The sequence below is a fragment of the Ranitomeya variabilis genome, chromosome 6 (genome assembly GCF_051348905.1).
Source record: "Ranitomeya variabilis isolate aRanVar5 chromosome 6, aRanVar5.hap1, whole genome shotgun sequence".
Classification (NCBI taxonomy): Eukaryota; Metazoa; Chordata; class Amphibia; order Anura; family Dendrobatidae; genus Ranitomeya; species Ranitomeya variabilis.
This window is the reverse complement of record NC_135237.1, coordinates 543,176,712-543,200,009: the sequence shown is the minus strand read 5'-3', so window position 1 is coordinate 543,200,009 and position 23,298 is coordinate 543,176,712. Positions and strand designations below refer to the sequence as shown.

The window sequence follows — 23,298 nt, the reverse complement described above, 5'->3', positions numbered from 1 at the left end:
CAGGATATGATATTTTTATACAATACTAGACAAATCAAGGCTATCAAATGCCGGAAGCAAATAACGATTTTCCACTGTGCACTAAGCCGTCTCTTCTGTGCCGCCACCACTACAACCTGTACCCTGCAGGGATCACAACCCCTATTACATCCCATCCGAATAAAATAATTACATGGAATCGATCTAGATGCACTGTGCATAATGTGTAAATAATAATTTAGCCCTTTGCGTAATAGTGGGAATACACTGCAAATATATAAAACTACCTCTATGTCAGATTGTATTTGTGGTGCTGTACCAACAAAGTAAGATAATTTCCACTCATTGTTTTCATTTGTGTGGTTTGCTTCGTTACATTTTTTAGACTTTATTTCTGAAGATCATTTGTTTTCGTGTCACTGCATTTATAGACTTATAACATTTTTATGTTTTTATTGACGATGCTGTATGAAGCCCTGCTTTTAGTAGAACAGCTTGTCCATTGTCAGAAGTATTGGGGCACACTTCTTAATTATTGAATTCAGTCCCATTTCCACAGTGCATAACTACCAGCTCTCCGCCATGCTGTCTGTCTTTGCTAACATGTGACAGACCGGTGCAAAGCTCATTGATACCAGGTCAGTCCTGTAAGGGTAGGTGCACACGGTCAGGAATCGGCAGCGCTTTGGACACAGCACATGTCCGCTGCCGGTTATTGAACGCAGGTGAATCCGCATGTGTTCACTGAACCATGCGGATTCACTGTGTCCAATGCATTGTACCGGTAAAATTTATCTTGCGGAGACGGCGCATCTCCGCAAGATAGATAGAGGTCCTGCAGTCTGAAAAGATCCGCCGCATGTCCATCTCCGCAGGTGAGCCTCGGATATCTGTGCACGCATACTATGTTGTAACATCTGGACGCTGCGGGTTGGATACTGCGGAAGTACACAGCGTCCAACCTGCAGCGTTTACTGACTGTGTGCACGTACCCTAATAGGAGCCACCATTAAATGTCATGTCCATTCATGACATTTCTTTCTCCTGAATCTTCCCCCATCACCTGTGAATATTATTGAGAAGTGGAAGTAACCGCAGAAACTCAGCCACGAAGTGGAGACCCCATAACGTTGCAGAGCTGAGTCACTGAGTGCTGAGGAGCAGAGGGCAAAAAAAAAATCACCAACGGTCTGCTGACCCCATAACAGCAGAGTCCAGACCTCCTCTGGTATTAACATCAGCACAAACACTGCACCCCCCACCGGGAGCTTCACGGCCTAACAGAAATATGCAGCCGTACATCACCAAGCATAATGCTGAGCGTCTGATGGAGTGTTGTAAAGCTGCCACCAGTGGACTCTGGAGGAAATGTGTTCTGTACAGTGATGGATCACAGTTCTCTATCTGGAGGAGTCTGGGTTTGGTGAATGCCAGGAGAATGTTACCCCCTGACTGCATTGTGCCCGCTGTACAGGTGATGGAGGAGGATAATGCTATGGACTTGTTATCAGGGTTCGGCCTCGGCAATTTAGTCCCAGTGAAGGGAAACCTTGATGCTTTAGCACAAAACATTGTGGACAAATGTGGCACCCCAGGAGTTCGGGTACCACAGTAGTGCTGTCTTCCTCATGTGGAGGATAGTGCTATGTCTGGAGACAAGTGGGATTTCCTTTGGTAGGTTTGCACACACACAACACCTTCCAATTCCAGGCCAGGAGGGGGAGCTCAAAACCCTGTTTTAGGGCAGCTTCCCTGAATAAAGATCCTGGTTTGGAGGCGGAGAGAGCTCAGTTTGTAGCAGGAGTCTGGGTGCGAGGACATACAGGAGTGGAGCACAGAGGAAAGTGAGAGCTCTAGGAGGCCACGAGCAGGCCTCTGAAGAGTTACAGCACAAGAATCCGGGAGCCCGAGGCTTTTGTGGATTATAAAACACAGAGCAGAACCGGAGGGTATTGTTCTACAATGACTTTGCCCATAATTACCTGTGGCACAGCAGCACCTAGGAGCCTGGAGTCACTGAGAACAGACTCCAGTTCACACGGCTCGAGCTGATTGCCATACAGGTACCTGTCCTAGGACAGCAGAACGATTAAAGACCTTGCTGAGACACTTAGTGGCAGCAGACTTAGAGACAGAAAGCGCATAGTGGTAGGCTCCCACCTGACTTACCCAGGGGAACTTGCTTGTCTCTGGACTGCCCGGACTTCTCTGCCTGCCCTGTGGTCTGGTGCCCTGGACTGTGGCTGCTGAAACCAACAGTAAACCAAGTAAAGAGACTGCAATCCTGTGTCCTTGTTCTTCTCTGCACCTCTCACCATACCACCATCTACACATCGTGAGCCCTGGGGATATACTTCACCTGTGGGAAGATATTCCACCTAGCTGCCATAACATCACCCCAGCGGACCCCTTAAAGCAGCCTCACCCTGACCGAATACCACAGTTGGCGTCACAAACATAAACTTTATTCCCTTTAAAGACCTTCCCCTTTAACATGGGCGCCCTGGACCACGGACCGGGTCGCCACCGTGACATCCCCTGTGAACCACCGGACCCGGTACCGAGTAACCCCTAGCCTGCGGGGCGACCCACAATCGTAGCTTCCAGATTTGTGGGATCACTTTGGGGAAGACCCTTTTCTGTTCCCCATGACTGTGCCGAGCAGGGGCGGATTATAAGAGGGTCAATATGGGCGGTAGCCCAGGGCCCAGTGGTGTGGGGGGCCCTGGGCTACCGCACAGATTGACCGCCCGAGTACTGTGAATGCCCGCCGCCGCCGGCATTTATGTGCCCCCGGACCCGGTGGGCAGAGAGAGGGGGCCGGCATCGGGCCCCTTCTCATCTGCTCACCAGGCCCCTTCCGGCGCTGTGGCGGTTAACAACAGCCGCCAGCCAATTGGAGGCTGGCAGCTGAAGTCGGCCGCAGCGCACACGTCGCCGGCGTCTGACGTCATTGTCAGTCGCCGGCGAGTGTGCGCTGCTGGAGGGAGCTGCTCGCCGCTGGAGCGCTGGTCAGGTGAGGAGAACTCTTTTTTTTTTTTTTGCGAACGGCAATGCTGAAGACACTGGGGGCAATGCTGGGGGCAATGCTGGAGGCACTGGGGGTAATGCTGGAGACACTGGGGCAGATTGCTGGACACTGGGGGCAATGCTGGAGACACTGGGGCAGATTGCTGGACACTGGGGGCAATGCTGGAGACACTGGGGGCAATGCTGGAGACACTGGGGCAGATTGCTGGACACTGGGGGCAATGCTGGAGACACTGGGGGCAATGCTGGAGACACTGGGGGCAATGCTGGAGACACTGGGGCAGATTGCTGGAGACACTGGGGCAATGCTGGAGACACTGGGGCAGATTGCTGGACACTGGGGGCAATGCTGGAGACACTGGGGGCAATGCTGGAGACACTGGGGCAGATTGCTGGAGACATTGGGGGCAATGCTGGAGACACTGGGGCAATGCTGGAGACACTGGGGCAGATTGCTGGACACACTGGGGGTAATATGCTGGACACACTAGGGGTAATATGCTGGACACACTGGGGCAGATTGCTGGACACACTGGGCGCATGACTGGAGGCATGGGCAGAATGTAGACACGCGGCATGATTGGAGACACGGGGCAGAATGAAAGACATGGGGCAGGATTGGATCATGGGGCAGGATTGATACGATGGAGACAGATGGGGCAGGATGGGGAGATCATATGGTGTAGAATGGATACTCATGAGGGCAGGATGGGAGAACATATGGCAGGAGCCAGGAATGAGACACACGGGGCCAGGGTGGGGAATATTATTACCATAGGGGCTAATTAAGGGATATTATTACTGCAGTGATGTATTTATTTTATTTATTGAGTATACTGTTTTAAATGGGGGGGGCGGTCCTGTTACTGTGCAGAGTGACACTATATCGCCTTTTTTTCTCCATGTAATGTAGAAGTTGTGAAAAATTAAGTAATGTGTTCTGCGAGCAGAGCTCTAGATAACTGTTATTTCCTGCAGAAACGAGTCCTGGCTGGAAGAAATGATGGCGGTCTGTGCTGGATGAAAGATGGAGGACTTCACCCAGAGACGTCACTGGTGAGTCAGTGTTACCTATACACTGACACTATACACTGTATACTATATACAGAGGTCCTGTGTACAATGTCACCAGTGATCACTGTATTACCTGTACACAGACACTGCATACTAAGTACAGATCTCCTGTGAATACTGGCACTTATGGTGATAGTACTGTGTTTTTGTTTTTTTTTAATTACTAATCAGTATTGTAGTATTCAGTCACTATGTGGTGGTAATATGTGGTCTGGAAATGGCACGGTGGTATTTGTTCCTTGTATGTGATATTATTGGTCAAAATATACCTAAATTGTATTGCAGATTTCAACAAATATTTAATAGGTTACAGTAGAGTAGGGCCCGGCCATTTTTCCGGAATAATCTGGTTCGGGTATCACATGACCCCCGTCACATGACCCCCGTCACATGTACCCCGTCACATGACCCCCGTCACATGACCGGGGGGGGGCCACAGTGTCTGAACAGCCCGGGACCCTGGCTACCCTTAATCCACCCCTGGTGCCGAGTGTACTGTACAAGGTCCATACAGACATAATTTGTGAAGGTTGGGGTTGTAGAACATGACCGGCCTCTCAGAGCCCCGACCTGGAACCCATCCAACACCTTTGGGATGAATTAGAATGGATTTCACAAATACTCTTCTGGTTGAAGGGGCGAAATTTCCCACATATTAACTCCAAAACCTTCTCAGAAGAGCGGGAATGTCATATCTGCAAACGGACTGACTCCATTAATGTCAATGGATGTAGAATGAGACATTGTAGAAGCTCCTGTAGGTGGAACATGGATGTGCTTCAATACTTTGTAGTACCAAAGGACAAGTCCAGAAAATATGATCGCGAGAGCTGCTATCAGTATTACATCTTCCCACAGACTTCAGGGATTGCTGGATTTAATTTGTGTAAGAGCTCAGGAGTGCGATAATAGGTCATGAGAATTGACTTTTCCTTCTTAATGTCGCAATATCAATGTTCAGGAGTGTATATGCTGTCTGTTATCTGCTGGTGTAGGTCCACTGTGTTTTATCAAGACCAAAGTCAGCGCAGCCATCTGCTAGGAAATTTTAGAGCACTTCATGCTTCCCTCTGCCTACAAGCTTTTCATTCTCCAGCAGGACTTGGCACCTGTCCACACTGCCAAAAGTGCCAATACTTGGTTTACAAACAACAGTATCACTGTGCTTGATTGGCAGCAAACTTGCCTGACCTTAACCCCATAGTTCTCTATGGGGTATTGCCAAGAGGAAGATGGGAGACACCAGACCCCACAATGCAGCTGAGCTGAAGACTGCTATCAAAGCACCCAGGCTTCCATAACCCCTCAGCAGTGCCACAGGCTGATCGCCTCCATGCCATGCCGCATTGATGCAATAATTGATGCAAAAGGAGCCCCGACCAAGTATTGAGTGCATTTACTGAATATACATTTCAGTAGGACAACATTTCGGATTTTAAAATCATTTTTCAAGCTGGTGTTATAAAGTATTCTAATTTACTGAGATAATGACTTTTGGGTTTTCATTGGCTGTAAGCCATAATCATCAACATTAACAGAAATAAACACGTGAAATAGATCACTCTGTCTGTAATGACTCTATATGAGTTTCACTTTTTGTATTGAAGAACTGAAATAAATTAATTTTTTGATGGTATTCTAATTTTGTGAGATGCACCTGTATTTTTCTGAGCACATTTTTCTTCTTTTTTTTAATCACCCCAAGTCACCAAAAACAAACGAAGACAACAAAATTATATCACTAAACTATATTTAAATAAAATGCAAATCGGTTGCAGATCAGTTAGTTCTTATTGGGTCACAGGGTAATTAAAACTGATTCATTGACTAAATTAGAAAATATTCACAGTGAAAATCCCAATCCCAACCTCAGGAGCTTTTACTGTCCTTCATATTTCTACAATGCGTATCCAAACGTTCCTAGGACAAATAAAACCGTCCATTGAAGAAATGTATTATGTGCCACTGGATATTCCTTCTTTATTTTTGCAGGTCTAGTATCCAACATGGCCACCGTACCGCAGATGTTGTTCTCCATATTCCGCATGACGCTGGTGGATGACTATGGCTTTGAAGACATGTATTCTGTTGATCCTGTCATGGCCTATATACTGTGTGGAACATTTTTAGGAATCTCCTCCATCCTCTGTATCAACCTGCTCATAGCGCTGCTTGCTGATACATTTCAGAGGTATTGCTTGGATAGATAATATTGATTTTTGTATGTTTGTGCCGACTTCTCTACCTGTCCATAGAAATATTTTGTTTAATCTTCTTTCGAAGGGTTTACGATAATGCAACGGCCAATGCAGCCATGCAACAGGCAACTATGCTGCTACAGATAGAGGAAAACCTCAGCAAAAAAAATAAATCTAAGTTTGATCACTACGTGCACAGCAGCTGCGCCCCTCTGTCTCTCTTCTATGACGATGACCTTACAATCGATCAAGATGAAGATCTGAAAAAAGTCACCATCCAAATAAAGGTAAATTTGTGCATCCAACACATGCCATGGTTGTGCTAAGATTAAGATTGTGGTTGGCTTCAGTTCCTGGTGGTGTCTTTCTGAACAGTAATATTTCAACCAAATTACTACTATCACTAGTACATATGAAAGCCTCATGTATGGTTACTCAATAACTAAGTGGTAAGTGGAAAGTATAGCATCTTTGTAATATATTTTTTGTCACTTATTTTTTCTTTTCCCTTCATTTTAGTTTGCTTAACTTATTTCAGTGTACAAAATAAAATTGCTAACTGGAAACCATCAGCATGTTGCTGCTACTGGATCTGCTATTTTTTTTAATGTGTCTCCATTAAAGATTAGCAAATTGACTCATGCTGCCCGGTGCTGACTTCCAGACCTCTGTGGTAGCAGGTCTTCATATCTGTGCCAGCATTCTCAGCTCAACATCCTGGACCCTGCAATGTCATGATAAGGGTCACATCGCAAGGCGCTTATGATTTTTGGCCGAGGATGCCAGGCATAGAAGAAGACCGACTGTCATGGAGAACCAAACTGGACATTGGACCAGGGCAGCACAAATCAAGTTGGTCATCTGTAGTTAATTCATCGAGGGGATGGGGGGATTTCTTAGACTTACTCTTAAACTGTGGTGTTAAAAAGTGGGAGATTTTCCTGATTGCATACTTTCAACATATGAGAGTTTTTTGCACTTCTCTAAAATTCATGTGGTTCTTTGAGGCTAACTGAGAAGACCGGGCAGCCGCGGCCCAATTCATAAGCAAAAGAGTCTGTCTGAATGTCGATAACTATTTACAATAATCTAATCCATTTTCTAATGTCCAAAAGAAGTAGAGGGAGTCCAGCTTCACGATCACGGTAAATACTGTATTTTTAGTGTGAACACAGAGTATAAAGACATCAGTGAAGTGCCAAAATTTAGTAAAAAAAAAATTCCATCTATGCGTTTGAGGTAAACATACCACATACTTTTCTAAAAGTGGTATGTTCTGACTCTACTCTTCCTGTCTGTATTTTTACTTCTTACTTTTGATAAAAAGTTTCCTAGAGTATCCCAGCACTGCGGATTCGCAAAGACATCGTCATTGGGGCTGGGACTACAGTCATTCTCCACTGCTTCCTTCTCTGGCTTGAAATGGCTGGTTCTTATGGGGCTGCTGTCACTCACCACTGATGAAAAAAAGAGTGTGGCATCATTGTCACTCATCACAACTTTTGTCACCACTGTCTCCTGATGACCTACTACTGGCTACTCCTTCTGTTTTTCGAAATTAGTGACATCAACGCCACCCCCACAGCTTTTATTGCCGCCCTCAAATGAATCATCATCAAGGGGCAGAGCTGCTGTCACTCACCCTGCTTCTATTACAGTCCCCTGAAGATGTCTCTTTTCAGTGAATGAGGCAGCAGGGACAGAAGCAGTGTAAACTGGAGATTTCAGGGAAGAGACTGCAGTCACTTCTCCATCACCACTGCTGAAACAGGACGTCATCTGGGGACAGTGGTGACAGAAGCTATGGAATGTGAACGCAGCACCGCCCCCTGATGATGCTTTATTTCAGGGGCGAAAAAAGAAACAGTGTGAGTGACAGCAGCCCCAGCTTGGTGATGATGATGAAAATCATTATAAAAAAAAAACACAGAAGAAAGTTAGAGGAGAGAGGAAACGGCGGGAAATTTTAAAGGGAACCTGTCACCTGAACTTGGCGGGACCGGTTTTCGGTCCAATGGGCGGTGTTTTCGGGTGTTTGATTCACCCTTTGCACATGCGCCGGCGCACTATGTCCCGGAACACAGCGAAATACTTCCGGGACATAGTACGCCGGCGCATGCGCACTAATGCTTTTCGGCTTTGCCCGCAGTTGGGCAAAGGATACTGCGCGTGCGCAAGGCAAGATTGCCTTGTGCAGGCGTGTACTACGGAGGACAGAGAATGAACTTCCAGCCAATATTGCAGCCAGCATGCAGCCAGCGGTTAAGGAAAGGGTTAATCAAACACCTGAAAACACCGCCCATCGGACCGAAAACCGGTCCCGCCAAATTCAGGTGACAGGTTCCCTTTAATTGATGCACATTTTAAAAAATGGTTGTAATATTATATTAAATAGATAAGCATTTAGTAAGAAAGTCACTTAGTTTCGGACAACCCCTTTAATGGACGTTTCACAGGGTGGCACAGGAAATACATATATCCTTATTGTGAGCACAAATTACAGTCCTTTCATCCCTGTATGGGTCTATCCATAACATTGCTGTGGACATGAGCCAAATAAACCACCATCAATATAAGATCGGTGGAGGGCCAACACCCCATAAGTCAGCTGGTTTTAGCTATGGAGATGGCTCAATGTAAATGGTGAATGGAGCTGGAGCGGCACAGCTTCATACAGTGTGTAACGGCCGTTCTTAGGTACAGCAGCTCTGCTCCTTTTCGACTGAACTGATTTGAACTGCAGTACCCGGCAGCGGACACTACACAGTGTATGGAGCTGAGCTGCGCCAGCTTTATCCATTATTTCTATCTGGCATCTGCCGGAACTGAAAGTAGTTGATTGTTGGTCCCTCATCCTTCTAATATTGATGGCCTGTTCTAACTATTGGTAATTATTATCTTCAGTCTGCAAAACCCTATATTTTTTACATTGTCTACAACATTTTCCATCTAATTATCATTTACATGGGGCTGCCTGTAAAGAAAAAAGAGCTCCCTTGTTATACAGTATCAGTGCCACACAGGACGAGTAAAATGAGTGAAACCACTGTTTTCATGAGGGAGATGGGGCATATGGGAAGATGAAAGCATTTGACATGCAGGGAAAAGAAGAAAAAAAAAGATCTGGGGAACAACATGTTGAAATCTTTGCCGATTGTGAATGCCGTGGAGATTATTCAAATTGAACTTCAAAGAGACTTTAATTAACTTCTGATCATGAGTCAAAACCGCGGGTGACACAACTCGATTCGTAGTTTATGCAGTGTGATCCTACCGGAGCCTAAAAGTCACAAGTGTGAGATTTTTTACTTTCCAGACAGAACTGCAAAACTTATCGATTAGTTAACCCAGCGATTAGACACAAAGTAACCCAGGGACTAGTCACTAAATAATCCAGCGACTAGCCACTAAATAATCCAGCGACTAGCCACTAAATAATCCAGCGATTACCCACAAAGTAACCCAGCGACTAGCCACAAAGTAACCCAGTGACTAGCCACAAAGTAACCCAGCAACTAGCCACTAAATAATCCAGCGATTAGCCACAAAGTAACCCAGCGACTAGCCACTAAATAATCCAGCGATTAGACACAAAGTAACCCAGCGACTAGCCACTAAATAACCCAGCGATTAGCCACAAAGTAACCCAGCGACTAGCCACTAAATAACCCAGCGATTAGCCACAAAGTAACCCAGCGACTAGCCACTAAATAATCCAGCGATTAGCCACAAAGTAACCCAGCGACTAGCCACTAAATAATCCAGCGATTACCCACAAAGTAACCCAGCGACTAGCCACAAAGTAACCCAGCGACTAGCCACTAAATAATCCAGCGATTAGCCACAAAGTAACCCTACGACTAGCCACTAAATAATCCAGCGATTAGACACAAAGTAACCCAGCGACTAGCCACTAAATAACCCAGCGATTAGCCACAAAGTAACCCAGCGACTAGCCACTAAATAACCCAGCGACTAGCCACAAAGTAACCCAGCGACTAGCCACTAAATAATCCAGCGATTAGCCACAAAGTAACCCAGCGACTAGCCACTAAATAATCCAGCGATTACCCACAAAGTAACCCAGCGACTAGCCACAAAGTAACCCAGCGACTAGCCACTAAATAATCCAGTGATTAGACACAAAGTGTTATGATCCTTAGTGGCTGAGGATCACAGAGCTGACTAGCTAAGTTACTGAACATAGAACGAGCTCTAGGGAGGTGGTAACTGGACTGACCGCAATCCTGATCCCAACCGAACACACCAAAGGTAGCCGGTGAACGTGCCCGAATTCCTAGACGTCACGACGCAGCCTGAGAAACTAACTACCCCTAGAGAGAAAGCAAGACCTCACCTGCCTCAGAGAAACAACCCCAAAGATATAGAAAGCCCCCAACAAATAACAACGGTGAGGTAAGGGGAAAATACAAACGTAGAAATGAAACAGATTCAGCAAATGAGGCCCGCCAGTACTAGATAGCAGAAGACAGATAGGAAACTGTGCGGTCAGTAGAAAACCCTACAAAATATCCACGCTGAGAATTCAAGAACCCCCACACCAACTAACGGTGTGAGGGGAGAAACTCAGCCCCCCAGAGCTACCAGCAAGCGAGCAAATCACAGATTAGCAAGCTAGACAAGGACAGATAATAAACCAAGAAACATATTGAACACTGATGATCAAAAAATAAACATACAGAAACTTAGCTTCTCTTGGAGAGACTGATAACGAAGGTAGTCAGGAGAGATCAAAATAGCACTGAATACATCGACAGCAGGCAACAACCAAAAGTCCAGGTGAGCCAAACAGGAAACCAACTAGCAGACAACGAGACAGCTGATCCCAGCCACAGATCTGCAGAATGACAAAAAGAGCCACCAGAGGGAGCCCAAAGATAGCACTCACACAGTACCACTTGTGACCACAAGAGGGAGCCCAAAAACAGAGTTCACAACAGTACCCCCCCCCCCTTGAGGAGGGGTCACCGAACCCTCATCAAAACCCCCAGGGCGATCAGGATGAGCAACATGGAAGGCATGAACCAAATCGGCAGCATGAGCATCAGAGGCGACAACCCAGGAATTATCCTCCTGACCATAGCCCTTCCACTTAACCAAATACTGAAGCCTCCGTCTAGAAATACGAGAATCCAAGATCTTCTCCACCACGTACTCCAATTCGCCCTCAACCAGCACCGGAGCAGGAGGCTCAACAGAAGGAACCACAGGCACCACATACCTCCGCAACAAAGACCTATGGAACACATTATGAATGGCAAACGACGCTGAGAGGTCCAAACGAAATGACACAGGGTTAAGGATTTCCAAAATCTTATAAGGACCGATGAAGCAAGGCTTGAACTTAGGAGAGGAGACCTTCATAGGAACATACCGAGAAGACAGCCATACCAAATCCCCAACACGAAGTCAGGGACCCACACCGCGACGGCGGTTGGCAAAGCGCTGAGCCTTCTCCTGTGACAACTTCAAATTGTCCACCACATGGTTCCAAATCTGCTGCAACCTATCCACCACAGAATCCACCCCAGGACAGTCAGACGGCTCCACCTGACCCGAGGAAAAACGAGGATGAAAGCCAGAATTACAAAAAAAAGGCGAAACCAAAGTAGCAGAACTAGCCCGATTATTAAGGGCAAACTCGGCCAATGGTAAAAAAGTAACCCAATCATCCTGATCAGCAGAAACAAAACATCTTAAATAAGTTTCCAAGGTCTGATTAGTTCGCTCGGTTTGGCCATTCGTCTGAGGATGGAAGGCAGACGAAAAAGACAAATCAATGCCCATCTTAGCACAAAAGAACCGCCAAAATCTGGACACAAACTGGGATCCTCTGTCAGACACAATATTTTCAGGGATGCCGTGCAAGCGAACCACATTCTGAAAAAATAGAGGAACCAAATCGGAGGAGGAAGGCAACTTAGGCAAGGGCACCAAATGGACCATTTTAGAAAAACGATCACACACCACCCAGATGACAGACATTCTCTGAGAGACGGGAAGATCCGAAATAAAATCCATGGAAATGTGCGTCCAAGGGACAGGCAAAGGCAAAAGCAAACCGCTGGCACGAGAACAGCAAGGCTTAGCCCGAGCACAAATCCCACAGGACTGCACAAAGGAACGCACATCCCGCGACAAGGAAGGCCACCAGAAGGATCTAGCCACCAAATCTCTGGTACCAAAAATCCCAGGATGACCTGCCAACACCGAAGAATGAACCTCGGAAATAACTCTGCTGGTCCATCTATCTGGGACAAACAGTCTCTCTGGTGGGCAACGGTCAGGTCTATCCGCCTGAAATTCCTGCAGCACTCGTCGCAAATCTGGGGAAATGGCAGACAAAATCACTCCCTCTCTGAGGATACCAGCCGGCTCTGAAACTCCCGGAGAGTCAGGCACAAAACTCCTAGAAAGAGCATCAGCCTTAACGTTCTTCGAACCAGGCAGGTACGAGACCACGAAATCAAAACGGGAGAAAAACAACGACCAACGAGCCTGTCTAGGATTCAGCCGCTTGGCAGACTCGAGATAAATCAGATTTTTGTGATCAGTCAAGACCACCACACGATGCTTAGCTCCCTCGAGCCAATGTCGCCACTCCTCAAATGCCCACTTCATAGCCAACAACTCCCGATTACCAACATCATAATTCCGCTCGGCAGGCAAGAACTTTCTTGAAAAGAAAGCACAAGGCTTTATCACAGAGCAATCAGAGCTTCTCTGCGACAAAACAGCCCCTGCTCCAATCTCAGAAGCATCAACCTCGATCTGAAAAGGAAGAGAGATATCAGGCTGACATAAAACTGGAGCCGAAGAAAACCGGCGCTTCAGCTCCTGAAAGGCTTCCACGGCCGCAGGAGACCAATTAGTCACATCAGAACCCTTCTTGGTCAAATCCGTCAAGGGTTTAACCACGCCAGAAAAATTAGCAATGAAGCGACGGTAAAAATTAGCAAAACCCAAGAACTTCTGAAGACTCTTAACAGATGTAGGCCGAGTCCAGTCATGAATAGCCTGGACCTTGACTGGGTCCATCTCAATAGTAGAAGGAGAAAAAATAAAACCCAAAAAGGAAACCTTCTGTACTCCGAAAAGACACTTTGAGCCCTTCACAAATAAGGCATTAGCACGCAGGACCTGAAATACCATCCTGACCTGCTTCACATGGGACTCCCAATCCTCAGAAAAGACCAAAATGTCATCCAGATACACAATCATAAATTTATCCAGATATTCTCGGAAGATGTCATGCATGAAGGACTGACACACAGAAGGAGCATTAGAGAGTCCAAAAGGCATCACCAAGTACTCAAAATGGCCTTCGGGCGTATTAAATGCTGTTTTCCATTCATCCCCCTGCTTAATACGCACAAGGTTATACGCACCACGAAGATCTATCTTGGTGAACCAACTGGACCCCTTAATCCGAGCAAACAGATCAGACAATAATGGCAAAGGATACTGAAATTTGACCGTGATTTTATTTAGAAGACGATAATCTATACAAGGTCTCAGAGAACCATCCTTCTTGGCCACAAAAAAGAATCCTGCACCAAGAGGGGATGAGGACGGCCGAATATGTCCCTTCTCCAAAGACTCCTTTATATAACTCCGCATAGCGGCATGTTCTGGTACAGACAAATTAAAAAGTCGTCCCTTAGGGAACTTACTACCAGGAATCAAATTTATAGCACAATCACAATCCCTATGAGGAGGCAGGGCACCGGATCTGGGCTCATCAAATACATCCTGGTAGTCTGACAAAAACTCAGGGACCTCAGAAGGAGTGGAAGAAGCAATTGACACCAAAGGAGCATCGCCATGAATCCTGTTGTGAACTCCGTTTTCAGGCTCCCTCTTGTGGTCACAGATGGTATTGTGTGACTTTGGTTTTTGGGCTCCCCCTGGTGGTTTGGTTTATTATCCTGCGGGTCTGGCTGGATCAGCTGCCTCGTTATCCACCAGGGAGGCTCCTATTTAGCTCTGCTTCACTTCCACTTGTCGCCGGCTGTCAATGTATTCGGTGCTATTCTGATTGCTCTTGTTCATCTCGTTTTCTGCCTCTTCAGGATAAGCTAAGTTCTGTTTGAATATTTTTGCTCATCTGCCTGCAATATGATTTCTGTGTATGATGAGTCTAGTCCAGCTTGCTAATATGTGATTTCTTTTTGCTGGTAAGCTCTGGGGTACGGAGTTGCTTCCCCCGCACCGTTAGTTGGTGCGGGGGCTCGAGCAATCTCTGCGTGGACATTTTGAATAGGGTTTTGTATTGACCGCACAGTCCCCTTCATATTTTCTGCTATCTAGCTCTGCTTCACTTCCACTTGTCGCCGGCGATCCTTGCCACTGGGATCATAACAGTACAGCCGGCCCGTAAAGTGTTAATTGCATGGCAGAAGCAGGAGAAAAGAAGCCTGGAGAATATTTTTTTTTTTTTTGCTGCCGTGTGTCTAGCTGCTGTGTGTCTGGCTTCTATCCTCCTCTTAATCTTGGTGTGGCTCTGAGTTCAGCTGCTGATATGGATATCCAGAGTTTAGCCTCCAGTGTAGATCATCTTGCTGCAAGGGTACAAAGTATTCAGGATTTTGTTGTGCACAGTCCTATGTCAGAGCCTAGAATACCTATTCCGGAGTTGTTTTCTGGAGATAGATCTAGGTTCCTGAATTTTAAGAACAATTGCAAATTGTTTCTTTCTTTGAAACCTCGTTCCTCTGGGGATTCTGTTCAGCAAGTTAAGATTATTATTTCTTTCTTGCGTGGCGATCCTCAAGATTGGGCTTTCGCATTGGCTCCAGGGGATCCTGCATTGCTCAGTGTGGATGCGTTTTTTCTGGCCCTTGGATTGCTCTATGAGGAACCTAATCTTGAGAACCAGGCTGAAAAAGCATTATTGGCCCTCTCTCAGGGGCAAGATGATGCAGAGGTGTACTGCCAGAAATTTCGTACATGGGCGGTGTTTACTCAATGGAATGAGAGTGCCCTGGCTGCAAATTTCAGAAAAGGTCTTTCTGAAGCCATTAAGAATGTCATGGTGGGGTTCCCTATGCCTGCAGGTCTGAATGAGTCAATGACTCTGGCCATTCAGATTGATCGGCGTTTGCGGGAGCGCAAACCTGCGCACCATTTGGCGGTGTCTTCTGAACAGACACCTGAGTCTATGCAATGTGATAGAATTCTGACCAGAAGTGAACGGCAAAATTATAGACGGCAAAATGGGTTGTGCTTTTACTGTGGTGATTCAGCTCATGTTATCTCAGCATCCTCTAAGCGCACAAAAAGGATTGATAAATCTGTCACCATCGGTACTTTACAGCCTAAGTTTATTTTGTCTGTTACCCTGATTTGTTCCCTGTCATCTTACCCGGTTATGGCTTTTGTGGATTCAGGTGCTGCCCTGAGTCTGATGGATTTGTCATTTGCCAGGCACTGTGGTTTTGTTTTGGAGCCTTTAAAATTCCCTATCCCACTAAGGGGAATTGATGCTACACCATTGGCTACGAATAAACCTCAGTACTGGACACAAGTGACCATGTGCATGACTCCTGCTCATCAGGAGGTGATTCGTTTTCTTGTATTGCATAATTTGCATGATGTTGTCGTGTTGGACCTGCCATGGTTGCAGACTCATAATCCAGTCCTGGATTGGAAAGCAATGTCTGTGGCAAGTTGGGGTTGTCAGGGAATTCATGGCGACACTCCTGTGGTGTCAATTGCTTCATCCACTCCTTCTGAGGTCCCTGCGTTTTTGTCAGATTACCAGGATGTATTTGATGAGCCCAAACTCAGTTCTCTACCTCCTCATAGGGATTGTGATTGTGCTATAAATTTGATTCCTGGTAGTAAATTTCCTAAGGGACGACTTTTCAATTTGTCAGTGCCGGAGCATGCTGCTATGCGGAGTTATATAAAGGAGTCTTTGGAGAAAGGACTTATTCGCCCCTCCTCGTCCCCTCTTGGTGCGGGGTTCTTTTTTGTGGCTAAGAAAGATGGTTCCCTGAGACCTTGTATTGATTATCGCCTTCTAAACAAAATCACGGTCAAATTTCAGTATCCTTTGCCATTGTTATCTGATCTGTTTGCTCGCATTAGGGGGGCTAGTTGGTTCACCAAGATAGATCTTCGAGGTGCGTATAACCTTGTGCGTATTAAGCAGGGTGATGAATGGAAAACTGCATTTAATACGCCCGAAGGCCATTTTGAGTACTTGGTGATGCCTTTTGGACTTTCTAACGCTCCCTCTGTCTTTCAGTCCTTTATGCACGACATCTTCCGGGAATATCTGGATAAATTTATGATTGTGTATCTAGATGATATTCTGTTTTTTTCGGATGATTGGGAGTCCCATGTTGAGCAGGTCAGGATGGTGTTTCGGGTCCTGCGTGCCAATGCGTTATTTGTGAAGGGCTCAAAATGTCTTTTTGGAGTCCAGAAGGTTTCTTTTTTGGGCTTCATTTTTTCTCCTTCTGTTATTGAGATGGACCCAGTCAAGGTTCAGGCTATTCATGACTGGACTCAGCCTACATCTGTTAAGAGTCTTCAGAAGTTCTTGGGTTTTGCTAACTTTTACCGTCGCTTCATCGCTAATTTTTCTGGTGTTGTTAAGCCATTGACGGATTTGACCAAGAAGGGCTCTGATGTTACTAATTGGTCTCCTGCGGCTGTGGAGGCCTTTCGGGAGCTGAAGCGCCGGTTTTCTTCAGCTCCGGTCTTATGTCAGCCAGACGTCTCCCTTCCCTTCCAGGTCGAGGTTGATGCTTCTGAGATTGGAGCGGGGGCTGTTTTGTCGCAGAGAAGCTCTGATGGCTCTGTGATGAAGCCATGTGCTTTCTTTTCAAGAAAGTTTTCGCCTGCCGAGCGGAATTATGATGTTGGTAATCGGGAGTTGTTGGCTATGAAGTGGGCATTTGAGGAGTTGCGACATTGGCTCGAGGGAGCTAAGCATCGTGTGGTGGTCTTGACTGATCACAAAAATCTGATTTATCTCGAGTCGGCCAAGCGCCTGAATCCTAGACAGGCTCGTTGGTCGTTGTTTTTCTCCCGTTTCGATTTTGTGGTTTCGTACCTGCCTGGTTCGAAGAATGTGAAGGCTGATGCTCTTTCTAGGAGCTTCGTGCCTGATTCTCCGGGAGATTCAGAGCCGGCTGGTATTCTCAGAGAGGGAGTGATTTTGTCTGCCATTTCCCCAGATTCGTGACGTGTGCTGCAGAAATTTCAGGCGGATAGACCTGACAGTTGCCCACCAGAGAGACTGTTTGTCCCAGATAGATGGACCAGCAGAGTTATTTCGGAGGTTCATTCTTCGGTGTTGGCAGGCCATCCTGGGATTTTTGGTACCAGAGATTTGGTGGCTAGGTCATTCTGGTGGCCTTCCTTGTCGCGGGATGTGCGTTCCTTTGTGCAGTCTTGTGGAATTTGTGCTCGGGCTAACCTTGCTGTTCTCGTGCCAGTGGCTTGTTGTTACCTTTGCCTGTCCCGAAGAGGCCTTGGACGCACATTTCCATGGATTTTATTTCAGATCTCCCTGTCTCTCAGAGAATGTCTGTCATTTGGGTGGTGTGTGATCGTTTTTCTAAGATCGTCCATTTGGTGCCCTTGCCTAAGTTGCCTTCCTCCTCCGAGTTGGTTCCTCTATTTTTTCAGAATGTGGTTCATTTGCACGGGATCCCTGAAAATATTGTTTCCGACAGAGGATCCCAGTTTGTGTCTAGATTTTGGCGGACCTTTTGTGCTAAGATGGGCATTAATTTGTCTTTTTCGTCGGCCTTCCATCCTCAGACGAATGGCCAAACCGAGCGCACTAATCAGACTTTGGAAACCTATTTAAGATGTGTTGTTTCTGCTGATCAGGACGACTGGGTGACTTTTTTGCCATTGGCCGAGTTTGCCCTTAATAATCGGGCTAGTTCTGCTACTTTGGTTTCGCCTTTTTTTTGTAATTCAGGGTTTCATCCTCGTTTTTCCTCGGGTCAGGTGGAGCCTTCCGACTGTCCTGGAGTGGATGTTGTGTTGGATAGGTTGCATCAGATTTGGAATCATGTGGTGGACAATTTGAAGTTGTCACAAGACAAGGCTCAGCGCTTTGCCAACCGCCGTCGCTGTGTGGGCCCCCGACTTTGTGTTGGGGACTTGGTGTGGTTGTCTTCTCCTCTCCTAAGTTTAAGCCTCGGTTTATCGGTCCTTATAAGATTTTGGAAGTCCTTAACCCTGTGTCTTTTCGTTTGGACCTCCCGGCATCGTTTGCTGTTCATAATGTGTTCCATCGGTCGTTGTTGCGGAGGTATGTGGTGCCTGTGGTTCCTTCGGTTGAGCCTCCTGCCCCTGTGCTGGTTGAGGGAGAATTGGAATACGTGGTGGAGAAGATCTTGGATTCTCGTATTTCTAGACGGAGGCTTCAGTATTTGGTTAAGTGGAAAGGCTATGGTCAGGAGGATAATTCCTGGGTTGTCGCCTCTGATGTTCATGCGGCTGATTCGGTTCGTGCCTTCCATGTGGCTCACCCTGATCGCCCTGGGGGTTTTCTTGAGGGTTCGGTGACCCCTCCTCAAGGGGGGGGGTACTGTTGTGAACTCCGTTTTCAGGCTCCCTCTTGTGGTCACAGATGGTATTGTGTGACTTTGGTTTTTGGGCTCCCCCTGGTGGTTTGGTTTATTATCCTGCGGGTCTGGCTGGATCAGCTGCCTCGTTATCCACCAGGGAGGCTCCTATTTAGCTCTGCTTCACTTCCACTTGTCGCCGGCTGTCAATGTATTCGGTGCTATTCTGATTGCTCTTGTTCATCTCGTTTTCTGCCTCTTCAGGATAAGCTAAGTTCTGTTTGAATATTTTTGCTCATCTGCCTGCAATATGATTTCTGTGTATGATGAGTCTAGTCCAGCTTTCTAATATGTGATTTCTTTTTGCTGGTAAGCTCTGGGGTACGGAGTTGCTTCCCCCGCACCGTTAGTTGGTGCGGGGGCTCGAGCCATCTCTGCGTGGACATTTTGAATAGGGTTTTGTATTGACCGCACAGTCCCCTTCCTATTTTCTGCTATCTAGTATTAGCGGGCCTCGTTTGCTAAATCTAATTTCATCTCTGCGTTTGTGCTTTCCCCTTAACTAACCGTTAATATTTGTGGGGGGCTATTCTATTTCTTTGGGGTCATTTCACTGAGGCAAGCGAGGACTTTCTTTCCCTCTAGGAATAGTCAGTTTCTCCGGCCGTGACGAGACGTCTGGGAATTTTTTAGGTAACGTTCCACGGCTACTTTTAGTTGGGTGCGGATAGGATCAGGTTGCGGTCAATCTAGCTACCACTTCCCCAGAGCTAGTTGTCCGTTAGTACTTAGCTTGTCAGACCTGCGATCCTTGCCACTGGGATCATAACAGAATCCCCTGGCAACCCCAACTTGACACAGACATAGCTTTCCAATCCAGAACTGGATTATGGGCCTGCAGCCATGGCAGACCCAAAACGACAACATCATGCAAATTATGCAGCACAAGAAAGCGAATCACCTCCTGATGTACAGGAGTCATGCACATGGTCACTTGAGTCCAATACTGAGGCTTATTCTCAGCCAATGGTGTAGCATCAATTCCCCTTAGTGGAATAGGGAATTTTAAAGGCTCCAGGACCAAACCACAGCGTCTGGCAAACGACAAATCCATCAGATTCAGGGCAGCACTTGAATCCACAAAAGCCATAACCGAGTAGGATGACAAAGAACAAATTAAATTAACAGACAAAATGAATTAAGGCTGTATAGTACCAACGGTGACAGATTTAGCGATCTTTTTTAAGCGCTTAGAGCATGCTGAGATAACATGAGTAGAATCACCACAGTAAAAGCACAACCCATTTTGACGTCTATGACTTTGCCGCTCAATTCTGGTCAGAATTCTGTCACATTGCATAGACTCAGGTCTCTGTTCAGAAAACACCGCCAGATGGTGCGCAGATTTGCGCTCCCGCAAACGCCGATCAATCTGAATGGCCAAAGCCATTGAGTCACTCAGACTAGCAGGCGTGGGGAACCCCACCATAACATTCTTAATGGCTTCAGAAAGACCTTCTCTGAAATTTGCAGTCAGGGCACACTCATTCCATTGAGTAAGCACCGACCATTTCCTACATTTTTGACAATACACCTCTGCTTCATCCTGTCCCTGACAGAGGGCCAGCAAAGCCTTTTCAGCCTGGTTCTCAAGATTAGGTTCCTCATAAAGCAGTCCAAGCGCCAGAAAAAACGCATCCACATTCAGCAATGCAGGATCTCCTGGCGCCAGGGAGAAAGCCCAATCTTGAGGGTCGCCCCGTAACAAGGAGATAACAATTTTAACTTGCTGAGGAACCAGAGGAACGAGGTCTCAAGGAAAGAAATAATTTACAATTATTCTTAAAATTCAGAAACCTAGATCTATCTCCAGAAAACAACTCAGGAATAGGTATTTTTGACTCTGACATAGGACTGTGAACAACAAAATCCTGAATGCTTTGCACCCTTGTAGCAAGATGATCCACACTAGAAGTCAGACTCTGAATATCCATGTCTGCAGCTGAACTCAAAGCCACCCAGAGATTAAGGGGATGAGAGAAGCTGGACAGACTGCAGCAAAAGGAGAAAAAAAAAATTGCACTCAGGACTTCTCTTATCCCACTTCTACGATGCATTAAACACTTTTTGGCCTGCTGTACTCTTATGATCCTTAGTGGCTGAGGATCACAGAGCTGACTAGCTAAGTTACTGAACATAGAACGAGCTCTAGGGAGGTGGTAACTGGACTGACCGCAATCCTGATCCCAACCGAACATACCAAAGGTAGCCGGTGAACGTGCCCGAATTCCTAGACGTCACGACGCAGCCTGAGAAACTAACTACCCCTAGAGAGAAAGCAAGAGCTCACCTGCCTCAGAGAAACAACCCCAAAGATATAGAAAGCCCCCAACAAATAACAACGGTGAGGTAAGGGGAAAATACAAACGTAGAAATGAAACAGATTCAGCAAATGAGGCCCGCCAGTACTAGATAGCAGAAGACAGATAGGAAACTGTGCGGTCAGTAGAAAACCCTACTGTCATGATCTCAATGGCAAGAGATCATAGCATAAGCATATATAGGAACTAGCTCTTGGAAGATGGGAACTGAGCTGACCATGAACTAAACCTAACACACAACTAGCAGTGGCCGGGTAGCATGCCTACGTTGATTCTAGATGCCCAGCACCAGCCGGAGGACTAAATAATGCTAGCAGAGGAAAATATTAGTCCTAGCTCACCTCTAGAGAAATACCCCAAAAGGAGACAGAGGCCCCCCACATGTATTGGCGGTGAATTAAGATGAAACAACAAACGTAGTATGAAAATAGGTTTAGCAAATTTGAGGTCCACTTACTACATAGCAGAAGACAGAAAGGACACTTTCATGGTCAGCTAAAAACCCTAATCAAAACACCATCCAGAAATTACTTTAAAACTCTGGCATTAACTCATAACACCAGAGTGGCAATTCCTGTTCACAAGAGCTTTCCAGACACAGTAACGAAACTACAGCTGTGAACTGGAACAAAAATGCAAAAACAAACATGGACAAGAGTCCAACTTATCTAGTAGTTGTCTAGGAGCAGGAACAAGCACAGAGAGGCTTCTGATAACATTGTTGACCGGCAAGAAACTAACAGAGCAGCAAGGTTATATAGCGACTCCCACATCTTGATGGGAACAGGTGAACAGAGAAGATGAAGACACCAGTTCAATTCCACCAGTAGCCACCGGGGGAGCCCAGAATCCAAATTCACAACAGTACCCCCCCCTCAAGGAGGGGGCACCGAACCCTCACCAGAACCACCAGGGCGATCAGGATGGGCCCTATGAAAGGCACGAACCAGATCAGAGGCATGAACATCAGATGCATTCACCCAAGAATTATCCTCCTGGCCGTATCCCTTCCACTTGACCAGATACTGGAGTCTCCGTCTGGAAACACGAGAGTCTAAGATTTTCTCCACAACGTACTCCAACTCACCCTCAACCAACACCGGAGCAGGAGGCTCAACGGAAGGCACAACCGGTACCTCATACCTGCGCAATAATGACCGATGAAAAACGTTATGAATAGAAAAGGATGCAGGGAGGTCCAAACGGAAGGAAACAGGGTTAAGAATCTCCAATATCTTATACGGGCCAATGAACCGAGGCTTAAACTTAGGAGAAGAGACCCTCATAGGGACAAAACGAGAAGACAACCACACCAAATCCCCAACACAAAGCCGAGGACCAACACGACGGTGGCGGTTGGCAAAAAGCTGAGTCTTCTCCTGGGACAACCTCAAATTGTCCACCACCTGCCCCCAGATCTGATGCAATCTCTCCACCACAGCATCCACTCCAGGACAATCCGAAGATTCCACCTGACCAGAGGAAAATCAAGGATGAAACCCCGAATTACAGAAAAACGGGGACACCAAAGTGGCAGAGCTGGCCCGATTATTGAGAGCGAACTCCGCCAATGGCAAAAAAGCAACCCAATCATCCTGGTCAGCAGACACAAAACACCTCAGATATGTCTCCAGGGTCTGATTAATCCGCTCGGTCTGGCCATTCGTCTGAGGATGGAAAGCGGACGAAAAAGATAAATCTATGCCCATCCTAGCACAGAATGCCCGCCAAAATCTAGACACGAATTGGGTCCCTCTGTCAGAAACGATATTCTCAGGAATACCATCCAAACGAACAACATTTTGAAAAAACAGAGGAACCAACTCGGAAGAAGAAGGCAACTTGGGCAGAGGAACCAAATGGACCATCTTAGAGAAACGGTCACACACCACCCAGATGACAGACATCTTCTGAGAAACAGGCAGATCTGAAATAAAATCCATCGAGATGTGCGTCCAAGGCCTCTTAGGAATAGGCAAGGGCAACAACAATCCACTAGCCCGAGAACAACAAGGCTTGGCCCGAGCACAAACGTCACAAGACTGCACAAAGCCTCGCACATCTCGTGACAGGGAAGGC

General features: G+C 46.5%; 1 protein-coding gene across 8 annotated transcripts in view; it reads left to right on the top strand.

Moving 5' to 3' along the window:
* The window catches only part of LOC143783036 (uncharacterized), a 251,852-nt gene that overhangs the window by 195,792 nt on the left and 32,762 nt on the right, over positions 1 to 23,298 (top strand). For all 8 annotated transcript variants that reach the window (XM_077271204.1, XM_077271209.1, XM_077271208.1 and 5 more), the window contains 2 exons: positions 6,076 to 6,274; positions 6,367 to 6,568. In XM_077271204.1, coding sequence (XP_077127319.1) covers positions 6,076 to 6,274; positions 6,367 to 6,568 — 401 coding nt within the window. The remainder of the gene's footprint in view (positions 1 to 6,075; positions 6,275 to 6,366; positions 6,569 to 23,298) is intronic.